This window comes from Salmo trutta, chromosome 37 (genome assembly GCF_901001165.1).
Source record: "Salmo trutta chromosome 37, fSalTru1.1, whole genome shotgun sequence".
Lineage (NCBI taxonomy): Eukaryota > Metazoa > Chordata > Actinopteri > Salmoniformes > Salmonidae > Salmo > Salmo trutta.
The window spans coordinates 26,378,993-26,396,622 of NC_042993.1; the positions used below are offsets into that span (position 1 = coordinate 26,378,993).

The 17,630-nt window shown below is 39.8% G+C and overlaps 1 protein-coding gene across 2 annotated transcripts in view; it reads left to right on the forward strand.

Moving 5' to 3' along the window:
• Positions 1–15,523: 15,523 nt before the first annotated feature.
• Positions 15,524–17,630, forward strand: part of LOC115177123 (mannosyl-oligosaccharide 1,2-alpha-mannosidase IA) — a 226,980-nt gene continuing 224,873 nt past the window's right edge. The window contains exon 1 of one of the 2 annotated variants that reach the window (XM_029737661.1): positions 15,524–17,212. In XM_029737661.1, coding sequence (XP_029593521.1) covers positions 16,643–17,212 — 570 coding nt within the window. In that variant the 5' untranslated portion in view covers positions 15,524–16,642. The remainder of the gene's footprint in view (positions 17,213–17,630) is intronic. The other variant, XM_029737662.1, reaches the window with a different exon arrangement.

The window sequence follows — 17,630 nt, forward strand, 5'->3', positions numbered from 1 at the left end:
AGAGTAGACGAGGACAAGGTCTTATTGATCAGAGAGGGGTTTAAAATGAAGCTTTACGGAATGATTGACATTTGATACTTCCCTGGCAGATTTTTCTCTCCATTGTATTGTTATTTCAACGACACCAGAAATCTAGTATAGTATGAACATGACATTTACAAGGTTTCCGAAACAGGTTTCCGAAACAGGTTATGTAAGGGCAGCCATAGAAAGTCAACTTTAGCTTGGAAACTAGCCCTGGAAACTGTTTCTAAGCCCCTTTTTTGAAATTAGCCTTAGTGCTAGTGGAAGAGCAGTTTACCTCAGCTTTCCCAGGGCTCTTTTATTTGGCCACCACTTAAAGACCGTCAATGGTTCCCTGCTGGAAAGGAGGAACCACTGTTATCGTTAGTGTTCAGAAGACCGATCTTTAAATTTATACTGAACAAAAATATCAATGCAACATGCAACAATTTCAAAGATTTTACAGAGTTACAGTTCACATGAGGAAATCAGTCAATTGAAATCAATTCATTAGGCCCTAATCTATGGATTTCAAATGACTGGGAATACAGATATGCATCTGTTGGTCACAAATAACAAAAAGAAAATGGTCCTCACGATGGGCCTCAGGAATTTGTCACCGTATTTTTGAGCATTCAAATTGCCATTGATAAAATGCAATTGTGTTTGTACTCCGTAGCTTATTTCTTCCCATATCATAACCCTACCAACACCATGGGACACTGTTCACAACATTGATGTCAGCTAACCACTCGCCCATACAACACCCTACATATGATGTGTGGTTGTGAGGCTGGTTGGACGTACTGACAAATTCTCTAAAACGACATTGGAGGTGGGTTATGGTAGAGAAATGAACATTCAATTCACTGGAAAAAGCTCTGGTGGACATTCCTGCAGTCAGCGTGACAATTGCACACTCCCTCAACTTGAGACATCTGTGGCATTGTGTTGTGTGACAAAACTGCACATTTTAGAGTGGCCTTTTATTGTCCCCAGCACAAGGTGCACTTGTGTAATGATCATGCTGTTTAATCACCTTCTTGATATGCCACACCTGTCAGGTGGATGGATTATCTTGGCAAAGGAGAAGTGCTCACTAACATGGATGTAAACTAATTTGTGCACAAAATCTTTGGCGAAATAACATTTTTGTGCGTATATAACATTTCTGGGATCTTTTATTTCAGCTCATTAGACATTGGACCAACACTTTACATGTTGCGTTTATATTTTTGTTCAGTGTAGTTGCCCGGTACATGTAGGCTACCTTAACATCTAATTCAGGGTGTTTCTCACCAACCATATTGTGCACCAATGGTTTAAACACAGATTTTTCCATCCAAATAGTTTTTGTATCGAAGCAAGCCCTGGTTGGTGTCTGAAAATCATGCAGTGTGTTTGTAACACTCTCGGCATAGTTGTGTTTTCGTTCCTTGCAGACAACTAAATCTCAAGCCATACAACCTGTCTAGGGACTTTAATATTAATTGGTGTATGACAATGCTATGTCTGTCACGTTGCAGCAGCCTTTGTTCAGTATTTCCTGTAGGGAAGGAAGGTGAACATTTATAAGTGGCTTCAATATCTTGCTTCACTAATTTCCTTAATTGTTCAAATGCAAATGAATTTCTGTTTCCTTTCTCAGCTCCATGCTGAATAATTTTTCACATTTAATGGATTGTTGAAGCTATGTCTGTATAAATTCTCTAGCCTCGTTTGGAAGTGGGTTCATGGAATCGCAAGGAGGAGGGTATTTGTTACCCAGGACTAAGTTTGGCCATGCTTGTGGTTCTGTCTGCGTTATGCGTGCTTTACATGTGTTTATTTGCATTTGTATAATTGCTGCTACATGTGATTTTTCCATTCGGATCACATGCTTAATTCGGGTTCCTTTGCTTTGTATTTCTTCATGTGTTCTACGATGTGTTAATGTGCTTCATTTGGGTTCATTTGCTTTATATTGCTTCTAGTACTTTATATTCGGTTCACATGCTTTATTTGGTTTCATACACTTTTTACATTGGCTCCATGTGCTTTATATTGCTTCATGTGCTTGACATGGGTCTATGTGCTTTTTAAAGTCATTCCATCTTATGGTTGGTTGGCTACCTTACTGGAACTGAACCATACTGACATTAGAGACCAAAAGCTTCTTTCATCCAAACTAGTGTCGTTACAAAATGATTGTTCTCCTTTCATTGATGGGTTGGAGCAGTAGATCATGGGTATAACGGCAACCTCGATAGGACTATGATGGTTGACAATCTGTCAGAAGGTCATGTTTATTATGGCCTGACCCCCGTTACGGGCTGTACTGTAAAAGAGCTTTCTTGTTTTCTTTTCTCCTGCTGAGAATCGACAGGTGGTTGGACTTGGAATAATTATTCCACAGTCATCATTTGCATATGTCCAAAGGGATTTGATTGTCTAAAAAAAAAACTTAGCAGAGTGATCTCACTCCTGAAGTGAACTGAAGTGTGGATATAACATCTTCATTAAACATACTGCGGCCTGGTATATTTAGAAGCGATGAACAATGTATGTAGACTTCCTTTCCTTACCTCTGAGTCTGTAGCAATTTGCCACACCATATTGATAAAAGCACTTTAACCGATACCTTTAACTCAAAACACTCACGCTAAAGCAAGAGCAGTAAGTACGGGTATTTTGGTCACACAGGCTTTGCATGGCTAGTGTAACACGGGAGATGTATGTGTGGTATAATAGTTTACGGTAAGGTCAGGTGCAAATTTGGATCTGTCTATGCCACATGCAAGACAGAGAAGCAGGGATGCAGTCTAACTTTGACTTAAATCAGACTAGGTTGAATGCTTTTCTTCATGAATTCCCTTGCTCTACTACAGCTGCGTCCACAGCATGGCGATTGTATTGCCCACCAGCCACTCGTTTTTTTTTTTTTTTTTTTTTTTACTTCTCTTTTTTCTGTTTTAATGTCGGCTAATTGATCTCCAGTGATTTGCAATGTGTACTTCGCAATAATACAAAATATTTTATTTTCTATACAAGTGAATTCAAATATATAAGTCTATGTTATATAAATATATAATGTTACTGTAAAACATCAAACTGTATGAAAAATGACACTAGTGACAACTGTGCACTGTATTGTTGGTTAGCCTAGCTTAAGCATTCCAAACCTTGTATTACGAAAACAAACTAATGCAGTAATGTTGAAATGAAACAATATACCAAATTAAAGTTGTAATTTATCAAAATAAATGTTTCTCTGATACAATGTTTCTTTCTGCAATACAATTTCTACTGATTCTCCAGTAAAAGTAGGCCTAATTTGCTTCAAAGGACAGCTATAAAGAAAAAGGCTGGGCTTCAATGAAAGAGGTGTTATAGCGTGCAGCAATATACAGCCAACAATTACTTTTTAAAGTCATTTCCATAACATTTGCGGAGATCACATTTTATGGTAAATGCTGCCCATTTCCTCTCAAGAGTAAATTGCGGACTAAAGTTGTTGTAGTGCGCAGCGCCATGACGCGCCTTGTATTGAATCCCGGCCAACGTACGCTACAACTACAGTACCAGTCAAAAGTTTGGACACACCTACTCATTCAATGTTTTTTCTTTATTTTGACTATTTTCTACATTTGTAGAATAATGGTGACGACATCAAAACTATGAAATAACACATGGAATCATGTAGTAACCAGAAAAGTGTTAAAAAAATCTAAATACATTTGAGATTCTTCAAAGTTGCCACCCTTTGCCTTGATGACAGCTTTGCACACACTTGGCATTCTCTCAACCAGCTTCATGAGGTAGTCACTTGAAATGCATTTCTGGTGACTACCTGAAAGTTAATTTGTGGAATTTATTTCCTTCTTAATGCATTTGAGCCAATCAGTTGTGTTGTGACAAGGTAGGCGTGGTATACAGAATATAGCCCTATTTGGTAAAAGACCAAGTCCATATTATTGCATGAGCAGCTCGAATAAGCAAAGAGAAACGACAGTCCATCATAACTTTAAGACATGAAGGTCAGTCATTCCAAAAAGTTTCTTCAAGTGCAGTCACAAAACCATCAAGAGCTATGATGAAACTGGCTCTCGTGAGGACCACAACAGGAAAGGAAGACCCAGAGTTACCTCTGCTGCAGTTCATTAGTTACCAGCCTCAGAAATCGGCAATTAACTGCACCTTAGATTGCACTTCACAGAGTAACAGATACAACTCAATATGAACTGTTCAGAGGAGACTTTGTGAATCAGGCCTTCATGGTTGAATTGCTGCAAGGAAACCACTACTAAAGGACACCCATAAGAAGAAGAGACTTGCTTGGGCCAAGAAACACAAGGAATGGACATTAGACCGGAGGAAGTCTGTAATTTGGTCTGATGAGTATTTTAGATTTTTGGTTCCAACCACTGTGTCTTTGTGAGACGCAGAGTAGGTGAACGGATGATCTCTTTATGTGGTTCCCACTGTGAAGCATGGAGGAGGAGGTGTGATGGTGACACTGATTTATTTAGAATTCAAGGCACACTTAACCAGCATGGCTACCTCAGCATTCTGCAGCGATACGCTATCCCATCTGGTTTGCACTTAGTCCCACTATCATTAGTTTTTCGACAGGACAATAAGACACAGCCTGGAGGAGTGTTGTAAGGGCTATTTGTCCAAGGAGAGTGATGGAGTGCTGCATCAGATGACCTGGCCACCACAATCACCCAACCAAATTGAGATGGTTTGGGATGAGTTGGACCGCAGAGTGAAGGAAAAGCAGGCAACAAGTGCTCAGCATATGTGGGAATTCTGTCAAGACTATTGGAAAAGCATTCCAGGTGAGCTCATTGAGAGAATGCCAAGCGTGTGCAAAGCTGTCATCAAGGCAAAGGGTGGCTACTTTGAAGAATCTCTTTTTTGGTTACTACATGATTCCATGTGTGTTATTTCATAGTTTTGATGTCTTCACTATTATTCTACTATGTAGAAAGTAGCAAAAATAAAAACCCCTGAATGAGTAGGTGTGTTGAGTAGGTGTCAACTTCTGTTGAGCTTCAATTGGCGGACAGCCTAACATTCTCCTGCAAAATGTCTTGATAAACTTTGGAATTAATTTTTCTGTCGACGATAGCAAGCTGTCCAGGCCTTGAGGCAGCAAAGCAGCCCCAAACCATGATGCTCCCTCCACCATACTTTACACTTGGGATAAAGTTTTGATGTTGGTGTGCTGTGCCTTTTTTTCTCCACACATAGTGTTGTGTGTTCCTTCCAAACAACTCAACTGTAGTATCATCTGTCCACAGAATATTTTGCTAGTAGCTCTGTGGAACATCCAGGTGCTCTTGTGAACTTCAGACATGCAGCAATGTTTTTTTTTGGACAGCAGTGCCTTCTTCCGTGGTGTCCTCCCATGAACATCATTCTTGTTTAGTGTTTTACATATTGTAGACTAGCCAACAGAGATGTTAGCATGTTCCAGAGATTTCTGTGAGTCTTTAGCTGACACGCTAGGATTCTTCTTAACCTCATTGATCATTCTGCACTGTGCTCTTGCAGTCATCTTTGCAGGACTGCCACTCCTAGGGAGAGTAGCAACAGTGCTGAACTTTCTCCATTTATAGACAATTTGTCTTACCATGGACTGATGAACATCAAGGCTTTTAGAGATACTTTTGTAACCCTTTCCAGCTTTATGGAAGTCAACAATTCTTAATCTTAGGTCTTCTGAGATCTCTTTTGTTTGAGGCATGGTTCACATTAGGCAATGCTTCTTGTGAATTGCAAACTCAAATTTTGTGATGTTTTTTTTTATAAGGCAGATCAGATTACATTTTGACCAATTTATGCAGAGATCCAGGTAATTCCAAAGGGTTCACATACTTTTTCTTCCCACTTCACTTTTTGTATACTTTCTCAGTACATTATTAACATGTCATAATTAATCTTTGCAGAAGGTGGAGTGTTGTACCATCATATTACAGCAAACCTGTACAATAACTTTAGACAAAGTAAACATTGCACTTTGATGCATTTTCTCTCTTGGGTTTTGACAATTTTGTGAATAATTTCTTACTTTTGGAACACAATACAGCACTGTGGATGCTTGGCCTACTCTAATTTGATGTGCTCTGTTTTGTTTTTGACCCTCCTAGAATGAATTGGCTGCCCTGACAAGATTTAAATTAGCCTACATTCTCTGGCGTTGCAGCGAATTCGCAGTCATCGAGACGGCTAAATATGCAATACTAGCAACACATTTGACTCTGTCGATTTATCCTGTCTATTTGGTCCTGTTCACTGATTATACTGCAGTTCAATTCGTGTGACTCTCTTGCTTGCCAAACGGCTTGCGTGAGGACCCACAATGCTCTCCCGAATATGGTGGGACAAGACAAATGTGCTCTATTACCATGAATACACCCGGTTTATTTTTTCTTGATCACATTTTAATGTTGGAGTAGGTGGAATAATACATTTGACTGTTTGTCATAAATTTGATTATTTTTACATTCAGAAGAAGAGCCAGGGAAAATTAGTTTTAAAGGCAGGGTTTCTGTCCAGCCTGAGAGACATAGGCAGGAACAGCCAGAAGATGGTGCTGTGCAACCAAAAATGGACTTGGGTTTTGCTGATGGGTGAGCCCTATCCTAGTATCACAGAGCAGGTGTTTACCATTTTAGATTGTATCCCATTGATATTTTATAACTACCTAGCAAACACGGACATTTAATCACTGCAGTTGATAGGGAATAAGGTTTACAGTGTTCAAATTCCATCGGGGTAATGGTCTGTTTATTGCATTTTATTCAAATTTCTATGGTCCACATACCTGCTGTAAAGTATGGCTAATTGTTGTTTTAGCTATTAAAAAGCCATTGCTTGAATGTTCCTATCAAGAGTGTTTTGGAATTGAATTGAGCAAACCAAACAGCCTCTAGAGGTCTACTAAAGGTGTGTGTGTGGAAAATGCCTCTTCTCCACTATGAGAGGATTATTTCCTCAGTTATCTTATTCCAATGCATGAGGACTAAACATTAGAGAAGGCTGAGAGAAACCTGTGGGGGGCTGTTAGCCCCTGGTCGATAACCATCACTCAGCCAAAATAATTGCCTTGGTCAGTTGTGCATCCGAAATGAAGACCAGAAGCAAAGGAACAGGGCACTAAACTGACTCCCTGCAACAAAGCAGTTAGCCATCTAATTTGCCTGAATATTCTGAAATAATAACTTTTTTGTTTTCAGAATCATAAGCTTGAAATGGGTCGCTCTGGATAAGAGCGTCTGCTAAATGACTAAAATGTAAATGTATGGTCTAATTTATTCATCAACCAAAAACAAATATCTATGTTAAGCTTTTTAAATTAACCAGAAAATGAACTGTTATTCCTGGTTGTTTATCAATGTTAGCTGACTAACTAACTGATCCTGCTTTAATACCCCTCTGGTTCCAACAATGACCCTAATTCAATTGGACTGGGGTAGACACCAATGTCAATGATGGATTATTGATTTGCTGTGGATTACATTTACAAGTATGCAATTGTCACTCATAAGCCACACATCTAAACAATGGGATTCAGAATCCTCCAACTGCCCCTGCTAAATAGATTTCTTTCCAGAAGGTTCACCCATCCCTTTGGAAAACTCAACGTTCTTAATTGAAATAGAAAAATGGATTCCATTGAAAAAGAAGAGCTGGATAATCTGCTAATGGGAAAATGGACTGAGACTCATGTCAGTCGGTCGTTGTCCTGGGGTAGTTTTTCATATCCGTCTCGAAGGACCATGACAAAGAGAGGGGGCAACAGACACATGCTTTACCACTTCTGGTTCTTAAGAAGTTAGTGATGATCATTAGAAACCTTGAGAGTTCAAGGATCACAGGATTAACACCCCTTCAATCATCACCAACGCACAGAAGACAGACGGCACCAGTCGAGGGCAACCACAACAGCCCCAGCACGCCACCCCCGAGGCAACCTTTGGATGGAAATAGATGAGGGGGATGCTCACTGGGGTAAATAAAATCTAAAGAAACAGGATGGGGTAAATAAAATCTAAATAAACAGCATGGGGTAAATAAAATCTAAATAAACAGCATGGGGTAAATAAAATCTAAATAAACAGGATGGGGTAAATAAAATCTAAATAAACAGCATGGGGTAAATAAAATCTAAATAAACAGGATGGGGTAAATAAAATCTAAATAAACAGGATGGGGTAAATAAAATCTAAAACAGCATGGGGTAAATAAAATCTAAATAAACAGCATGGGGTAAATAAAATCTAAAACAGCATGGGGTAAATAAAATCTAAATAAACAGCATGGGGTAAATAAAATCTAAATAAACAGCATGGGGTAAATAAAATCTAAAACAGCATGGGGTAAATAAAATCTAAAACAGCATGGGGTAAATAAAATCTAAATAAACAGCATGGGGTAAATAAAATCTAAAACAGCATGGGGTAAATAAAATCTAAAACAGCATGGGGTAAATAAAATCTAAAACAGCATGGGGTAAATAAAATCTAAATAAACAGGATGAGGTAAATAAAATCTAAATAAACAGGATGGGGTAAATAAGATTAAATAAACATGATGTCATTGGATGTTCTTTGTATCTAATTGGCTGTTCGTGGGTAAAAAATTGGTCAATATAGTAATTACCAGTGGTTAAAACAAATCAGGGATCGATCATGATGCAACTTGGAAATTCCATCCCCCGAAGTCAGAAGTCAAAGCTGCTAATCTGGCTCTCGAGGACCAAGGCACGACAACTTGCCAGGATGAAAAACAAACAACAATTGACATTGAGCATTTTAGTGACTATTTACAAGTTATAGCAACATAGGAGTCTTTTGAACTCTCCAGGGAAATATACAACACCTTTCCTTTTGATCTTACCAAACACTACACGATGAGCAAAGAAAATCATTCCAGACATTTTGTTTTCCTTCCGTTAATGAGACCTCGCTACCGTCGGATCCTCTGAAAGGCTCTGAGAGACATTAGCTACTCCACATCAAACTAGCTGAAGATAACTCTTCCTGAAGCGTCAAATACAGCAACTATAACATCGACACACTGACCCCTGGGTCACAACAAGCCACTCCTCTGTAAAGGGTTAAAAGAGCAGAATATTGGCCAGCAGGAAATACAACGAGCCCCTAGAATATAAACCACTACCCCTGGAGCAGATTAAAATAAGGGGCAGCCATTAATAACTGGCTGTTGGTCCACTTCAGCCTATCAACCAGACACGACGGCCACACAGACGGGCCTGCCGCTACACAGCTCAGGACAGACGGCAGCACAACATGCGGAGAGGAACTATCTGGGCCTACCTATCATGATGGAGAAAGTTCAACCCTATGGCGCTGCCTGCACTTGCTTCACTAAGGAGGGACAATACATTTGTAACAGGATTGTGTTTCTGGGATGCAATGTCAATGAGTGTATTTCTTATGGAATTTCACAATAGAGATTGTGGCTATAACCCAAGTTCTGTTGTTTTTAACCCTGCATATTTGAGAGTGTAGAGGGAGCGGTAAAAAAAAAGAGAGGGGTGAATATGATGTGATAGCCAGTCACTCATAGTGACTTTTGTGAACTTTCGAGTTTTGGAAACATTTGAAAAGTTCAATAAAGTTCCTACTTTTGGAACAAACTGTGGATGCTTGACTAATTTGATGTGCCCTATATTTGTTTTTGACACTCAGAATTAAACCCAGATTGTGTTGGCTGCCCTGCCAAAATTTAACTGGCATCCTGGCATAGCACAGCCAATTCACATTTGGAGTGTGAAATGGGTCATTTCACCGATTCTGTGCTTTTTTGAGAAGTGTAACTCGAAGAAGCAAAAATAAAAACAATTTTAATTCACATTTAACATTCTGTGATAAAGAGCTCATGTTCAACTTCATAAAATGTTTTTTTTCCCATCTCAAGAGGTTAAATAAAAAAGGACTATAGAAAGTGCTGAATAAAATAACAGGGTTGGCGATTCCGTCTTAAATCAGCCCAAAATTCCCTTATGACAGAGGGAATCAAAATCAAATCTTATTGGTCACATACACATATTTAGAAGATGTTATTGCGGGTATTGCAAAATGCTTGAGTTTCTAGCTCCAACTGCAGTAATATCTAACAAGTAATACCTAACAATTTCACAACAATACACACAATACCCACACATCTAAGTAAAGGAATGGAATTAAGAATATATAAATATTTGGACGAGCAATGTCAGGGCAGCATAGACTAAGATACAATAGAATAGAATACAGTATATACATATGAGATGAGTAATGCAAAATATGTAAACATTAATGTGACTAGGGTTCCATTATTAAAGTGGCCAGTCATTTCAAGTCTATGTATATAGGGCAGCAGCCTCTAATGTGCTAGTAATGGCTATTTAACACTCTGATGGCCTTGAGATAGAAGCTGTTTTTCAGTCTCGGTCCCAGCTTTGATGCACTTGTACTAACCTCGCCTTCTGGATGATAGCGGGGAGAACAAGCAGTGGCTCGGGTGGTTGTTGTCCTTGATGATCTTTTTGGCCTTTTTATAAAATGTTTTACTTTAATTTATTTAGTAAATATTTTCTTAACCAACAATGCAGTTCAAGAAATAGAATTAAGGGCTTGTAAGTAAGCATTTGACGGTAAGGTTTACATCTGTTGTATTCTGCGCATGTGACAAATAAAATTTGATTTGATTTGATGTGTTGTGTGCAACAGGGAGGGGCGATTGAATGCAAGCCAAAAAGTTTAAATTGTTAAAACATTTCTTGCATGTCTATCTATGGGTGACAGGGTTGACGTGTTATGCTCGTCCCGCTCAGTTTCCCGCCAGAAAATAGCCAAAAAGAATAGAACCAGCTCACCTGCTTTTACACTATGATCTGACTATTAGATGTTCAATGTTTATTTAAAAATATATAGATTTTAAAAGGAATCGTTTCACAATATTAAAACGGGAGTTCAGTTCACATAACAGGGTTCACTTTAAAATGAGGGACAGACATAAATGAATCGCTAATCACATAGGAATAATAATCTCCAGAAATGACTTTGTGAAAGCAACGAAATAACCAGGGCTTTACAATTATGGTGAAAACTTGGAGACATTTTGGGGATAAATGTTCCTAGAATTCACAGAGGGTGATGGAGGGACATTCTTTTTACTTTTAGCAAGTCTTTATTCATATTGAAAATCAGATGTATTGAATTATCCTTATGGTCTATTTTAAACATATAGACCACATATAGACCAATTTAAATATTGGTACATCATTTCTACTTAACATATCAAAGGGACGCAAAAGGCACTCATTTCGTGGAATGACCCAAATATGCACACGGTCCCGTGTGGCTCAGTTGGTAGAGCATGGTGTTTGCAACGCCAGGGTTGTGGCTTCAATTCCCACGGGGGACCAGTACGGAGAAAAAAATGTATGAAATGTATGCATTCACTACTGTAAGTTGCTCTGGGTAAGAGCGTCTGCTAAATGACTAAAATGTAAATGTAAAAATGGGCCTAGACTGAAAGCAGCGACACATTTAGGCTCCATCAATCTGTTTATTCATAATGCAGCAGTTAAATCGCCATGACTCATTTGCTTGTCAAACGGCTTGCCGTGAGGACCCACAATGCTCTCTAATATAGTGGGACAAGATAAATGTGCACTATTTGCATGAATACTTGTGTTTATTTCCTCTTGATCACCTTTTAATGTTGGGAGTAGGTGTCCTCCATGTGGAATAATACCATAGGCTGTTGAAGTCATTTTTATTTCCCATCATTTCCAAACATAGCCGAAGGGATGGAGTAAAAATAATTTAGAGGGTTTTATTTGTCATTCCTGGAATACCCCTCTGGGTGCTACTTTGGAACCAGTTAAGTTTTATTGTACTTTTGGATATAAAAACAAATAAACTTTTTGTAGGTCAGTCAGGGGCAGAGCAAGCACATTCTCCGAATAATACACATTGATGTGCAGTGAGGTTGCAAGGTCAGTGAGTCTAGAGGAAGCCAGGCCAACAAAGTGATGTCCAATGAGAGGGCATTCATCCAGGCAGGCTCAATGCCATGGCAGCAAGAGACCACATTTCCAAAAGACATAGGCAAGAGCAGCCAGAAGATGGTGCTGTGCCCTATCCTAGTATCACAGAGCAGACCTTTTTAAAATGATATTCCATTGTATTCCACTGGTTTGTTTGATTGAGAACTGACTGGCTAGCACATAAGGATATATAACCACTGCAGTTAAGAAGTAATAAGGGTCATTCCATTTGCTTAATGGTCTGTTGGCAATAGCATTAGTGGCTTGCAATTGCATTTGGGCATTTTTCATTTCCATGGTCCATATACCCGCTGTAATGTATGGCTGACTAATGGTTGTTTAGGTACTAAAAACAGTATGCCATTCTCCTCAAAATAATGTTTTGAAATGAATTTGAGCAAGCTAAACATGCACTGGACTTCAGCTGAGTTCCCAGCTTCTCAGTTAACTAATAGTCCAGCGTGTAGTGACCTGAATGAATAGGCCTGCAGACTAACATCTATTTGCTATTCGTCGTCCACTTAGGACAATCCTGACTAACAGATCATTTTATATCAGCGTGTTGGGATTTGCACATGGCCATGAATTATCAACATATACTGTACAGTAGGCCTACAAACCCCTAACTTAAGACCTGTCCTTGGAAAATCTGGACACATAACGGTTAGACGTCTGCGCAGCCACAGCCGTGTTATGAATCGCACAATGCTGGAGATATTAAGGACTTTCCGACTCTCTCACAACATCTCCTTTAGTTCACCCTCTATAGTTGTCCTGACATGCTGCCCTTGCTGGCTTCTCTCACACGTCGAGACCGTGCAGTCAGCACCACTATCTCTATCTGTCTGTCCCCTGTGCAACAAGTCAAAATGGCCTCTTTACTCCCCACAGGATTGATTGGTGTAGTTGAGCTGCAAACATCAGACGTGCTCCATATCCATTAGTTCCAGTATCAGGGTTCATTTTTCCCGGGTGCTTAAAAAAAGAAATAGCAGCGACTGTGATATTATTAATCCAGACAACACTGGCACAGGCCAATACGTCTCCACAACAAAACTGTTTGATGTATTAGAACGAACACGACACCGAGATGGACTTTTTCATTTGTGCCTCGCTTGAACAATGACTAAAACCTTGCATCATTGGTAAAGGAATGATGAATGTTTGAATATGAGAACAAGGCGTACGTCTTCTAGTCAAACAGAAGAACGGCCCGACTCTGGAGGATAGACGCATTGATGGATCATTAAATAAGCCTCAATTGTACGGTGATGTCCGCATGCCAAATCATAGATCTAAATGTAAAGGAACAGGAAAGGGAAGGCTAACAAGCAGAAGACTCAATTCTTTCTATATCATGAAGAGGTTTCTTTCCTGATGAAGTTTATATAGTTGTTTACCCACTGGGCACAGACGTCAATTCAACGTCTATTCCATATTGGCTCAACGTCATTTCATTGAAAAGACGTGGAAACGACGTTGTTTCAACCATTGTGTGCCCAGTGGGTAATGATTAGAAAGGACAATATGATTCCCCTCTAAAGTGAGGAATGTAGGTCCAGTATGTATTTTCTACGCACTAGTGATCCAATGTGTTCCTTATTCAGCCAATAACACTGTTTGCCATGTGTCAAGGCTGTTTTGTGGATCACCAAAATTCACTATGTATGACATGATATCCACGCAGCGAACCCATCCACTCAGAACTGTACTGTTTCAACGACGAGAGAAAGCAAAGCACAAAGAAATGTACTTTCAAGGATACACTGAATGATACATCTGCTTGCAATGAGAGAGCTGGGAGTGTGTTATGTATCTCGTTTATCCTCATGATAAACTAGTCTGTCGCTGACCTACAGATCTCCATGCCAACTCAGCTGCAACTCGTACCATTGAGACACATTGATTGGTAACATTTTACTTGACTCCCAGTGTCATAATAATTTATGACACAGTAATTACGATGTCATATTGTCATAACAGCTGACATAACCTGTCAATATGGTCATTACACTGTCATGACCATTTTATTTACATCTGTTGTGACATATTGTGTTAATTTATGGCTGGTTATGACACCTTATGAACGTCTGGCAACCCAAAGGTTGTGTGTTCGAATCTCATCTCAGACAACTTTAGCATTTTGGTTAATTAGCAACTTTGCAACTACTTACTACTTTTTTTAATCTACTTTGCAACTACTTAGCATGTTAGCTAACCCTTCCCCTAACTCTAACCTTAACCCTTTAACTTAACTCCTAACCTTAACACTTAGAGCTAGCTATCATTAGCGTTAGCCACCTAGCTAACATGAGCAACAACAAATTGGAATTTGTAACTTAGCAAATGTTGTACCATATTGTACCACAACCCACTTCGTAACATGTACGAATTGCAATTTGTAAAATATTGTACGAATTGAAATTTGTAACATATCAAACGAATTGTAATTTGTAACATACCATACGAAATGTAATATATCATACTAAATGGAGTGTCTCGGATTTACCTACAGAATAATAAGAAATGCTCTGAGACCAGGTTGCAAAGAAATACATGGGGTGATTTAACAGTTCATTCTCCTCTTTTGCTTTCCTCGCTGTAAATTACAAGCAGCTAGTCTGATTGAATTACATCTACAGTGGGATGTGTTGACAGTCAGACTCTGGGGTCAAATAGAGTGTGAGAATTACATAAACAACTGCTCAACACACATTTGAACACATTATCCTGAGCCCAATGCCACTTAAGCAGATGTACCCACGTTTCTGCAGAGAGAGAGAGAGAGAGAGAGAGACTATAATATGTATTTTTGTTCTCCATGCATTATAGGTGTCCTGTAAACTCTCTGATGGTGCTCACCACTCCCTCTCCATCTTCCAGTTGGTTTGACAGTGCTGTGCATAGCTCTTCAGTTAATGGCTACCACCATGTTAATTGGGACCATTTATCTTATTTTGTCTCTGGACAACAGCATGTCTGCAATTTATCATCTGCCCTCCCCTCTCTTCTTATATGCAGAGCTAGAACTTTCCAAACTTTCCAAACGGAAGCGTACAATTCTTCATTACACATCCCATGTTGAATCTGGTCAATGTTATTACCTTTCATATTAGATGTTGTCTTATAATGTCTATAGACGTAAACATCATTTTGGCAGTCTATTCATCATAAAGACTATTTTGACATACTTTGAGTTATTAATGCATGGAGTGGTGAACGGCGCCATGGATTATAATGTCCCTAAATAAAATAAATAAAAAACAACTAAATGGCAAAAAAATAGGTTAATATCTACAATCTTATTGATATATACGCCCCACCAAAACGGTAGGCTAAAATTAGATTATCCAATACTGCATTTTTGTCAATAGGACCCACAGCCCCTTTGGTTCATAATTGACTGCCCAGAGAGCCCGATAAACCCCCTGCCGCTGGTCCTCCCTTCGACTGTGGGTTCGTATGCCTTTACCGTGTATCCATCCAGAGAGCCCGACCAACCCAGTCGGTTTAGCGACGGTATTCGTTTCACTCTAGCCTATATTTGATGTATTCTTTCTCCCCCTCTGCGCTGATGGCGAGCAAGCGGGCGAACACTGTACAACAAGGGTGCGCACGGGAAGACAAACCACAGACGATGTGTTGATGGGATTGAACTGCAAACTGCGCTATTTCTCTTGGATGGTTGTCTTTTGGTCTCCATTCTACGGATTTTTGGAAGCCCAAAACAAATTCGTGCGTGTACGCGACACCGTATTCGTTTACCTTCGCTGTGTGGGTTGTGTGCTGCGTATTTAGAGATGATGAGAGACTGAAGAACGGGCAGATTTCTAACGGACGGTGGCGGCATGAATAAATATACGTTTTCATACAGCAGCAGCATCCGCCTACCTTACAGGAAACAAAACCAGATGCTTGGGATTCTTCGGTTTTACACATCATTCTGTGACCTGCAACGGGGACCGCTATGAACGAACCTGCCGATAAAGACGCTTTCCGCATGCTTTTACCATCTGGTGAATTATTTTTCATTGATTGGCACGCCTTGGAATAATGAAGATAAGATCAACTTTACTTTAGCTTTGTGATGGGTGCATTTTAGGATCTTAAGACTACGTAAAGTAACGAAACATCTTGTGTCATTTGAGCGAAGATTCCGCATATTCCGTTATTTTACATCCATAGATTTAGTGCGGATTACGCAAACACAAGTGGCATTTATTACAAACCTGTCTTTTTCTTTGTGAATGTGAGATACTGAAGAATAGAAAACTTAACATTCATACGCTATGACTGTCATAACCTATACCTGCACACATTATTGATCTCATTGCCAAACGTGATTGCTCCATTTCAAAGGTAAACTTTACCCTATGCAGGTCCAATCGATTGCACGATAAGGAGAGTTGTGGCTATCAGTTTGTCACAGGCGTGTGTTTTTCAGCCCCCTCGTCAACTTTTACACATGAAACAAGACACACAGGGAAGGTAGTCAGCAGAGAGAGTGTGAGAGTGGAGTGTTGCACGTCCATTGTAGCCTATAGCCTACTGCTGAATAAGTCAAGGCAATCACAAAGAAAAACCATTTCAATGGTTTTCAGAAAGTTGCCCGGTGTGTCAGCATCGGGCATGGGTCTTCGCCTATCCCAGAAATTCGTCTTTCTACTTTTTCTCTCGGGCTTGGTAACTCTGTGTTTCGGGGCCTTATTCTTCTTACCTGACTCTGTCCGTTTGAAACGTATTTTTCTCTCAAAGACGGAGAGCCAACCGGTAACCGTAGGGTCTGAGAATGATGTAAGGGAGCATCTTAAGAAGGGAGCAAAGGACCCCGAACATCTCCGGGGCATCACCTCGGCCAAAGGGGAGACAAGCACGAAACTCAAAGCCTTGAGCCGCAAGCCCTCTGTCACCAATGAGGCTAAAACGGATAAGAAAGACGCTGGCGGGGAAGCGTTGGAGGACATGACGCTTTCGAGATCTAAAACGGAGTCGGCTTCTAAGGATGAGAAAGTGACCTCGTCTTCTAACCAGGGTGCCAACACGGATACATCTTTCGATTACAACAAGTTTAAAAAATGTCTGCTAAAGCCGCCCTTGGGGATCGAACATGGCAAGCCGAGCGACCCTCAGACCCTTCAGCGTCGGGAGAAAGTCAAGGAGGTAAGACGATAAGCAGTCACAGTGTAATACAGTTATCTACACAACAGCTGGGGGATCCCTGTCCTAAGCTGTCAAATCATTGCAGACCAATTGTCACAATACGAAATGCCACTGCAATGTAATACAAGTAATCAACATGTGCAGTAATTATGCATCAAGCTCCCTACGAAAATGAGGTTTTTAATGTGGCCACTGGCCAGAAGGAGGGTTCACTTTCCAGTAAGATGGAAAAGATTGTCCAAACATGATCTCTGATGAGGTTTTAGGCTAGACATCTTAGTCACACAGATTGTTAGTGACTATGCAAAATGGAACGTGTCATTGTTTTAGTGCATAACAATGGTTATAGATATGAGGCATTGAGGGTAATGAAGGTGATTTTATGGGCAAACACACACACACACACACACACACGCAC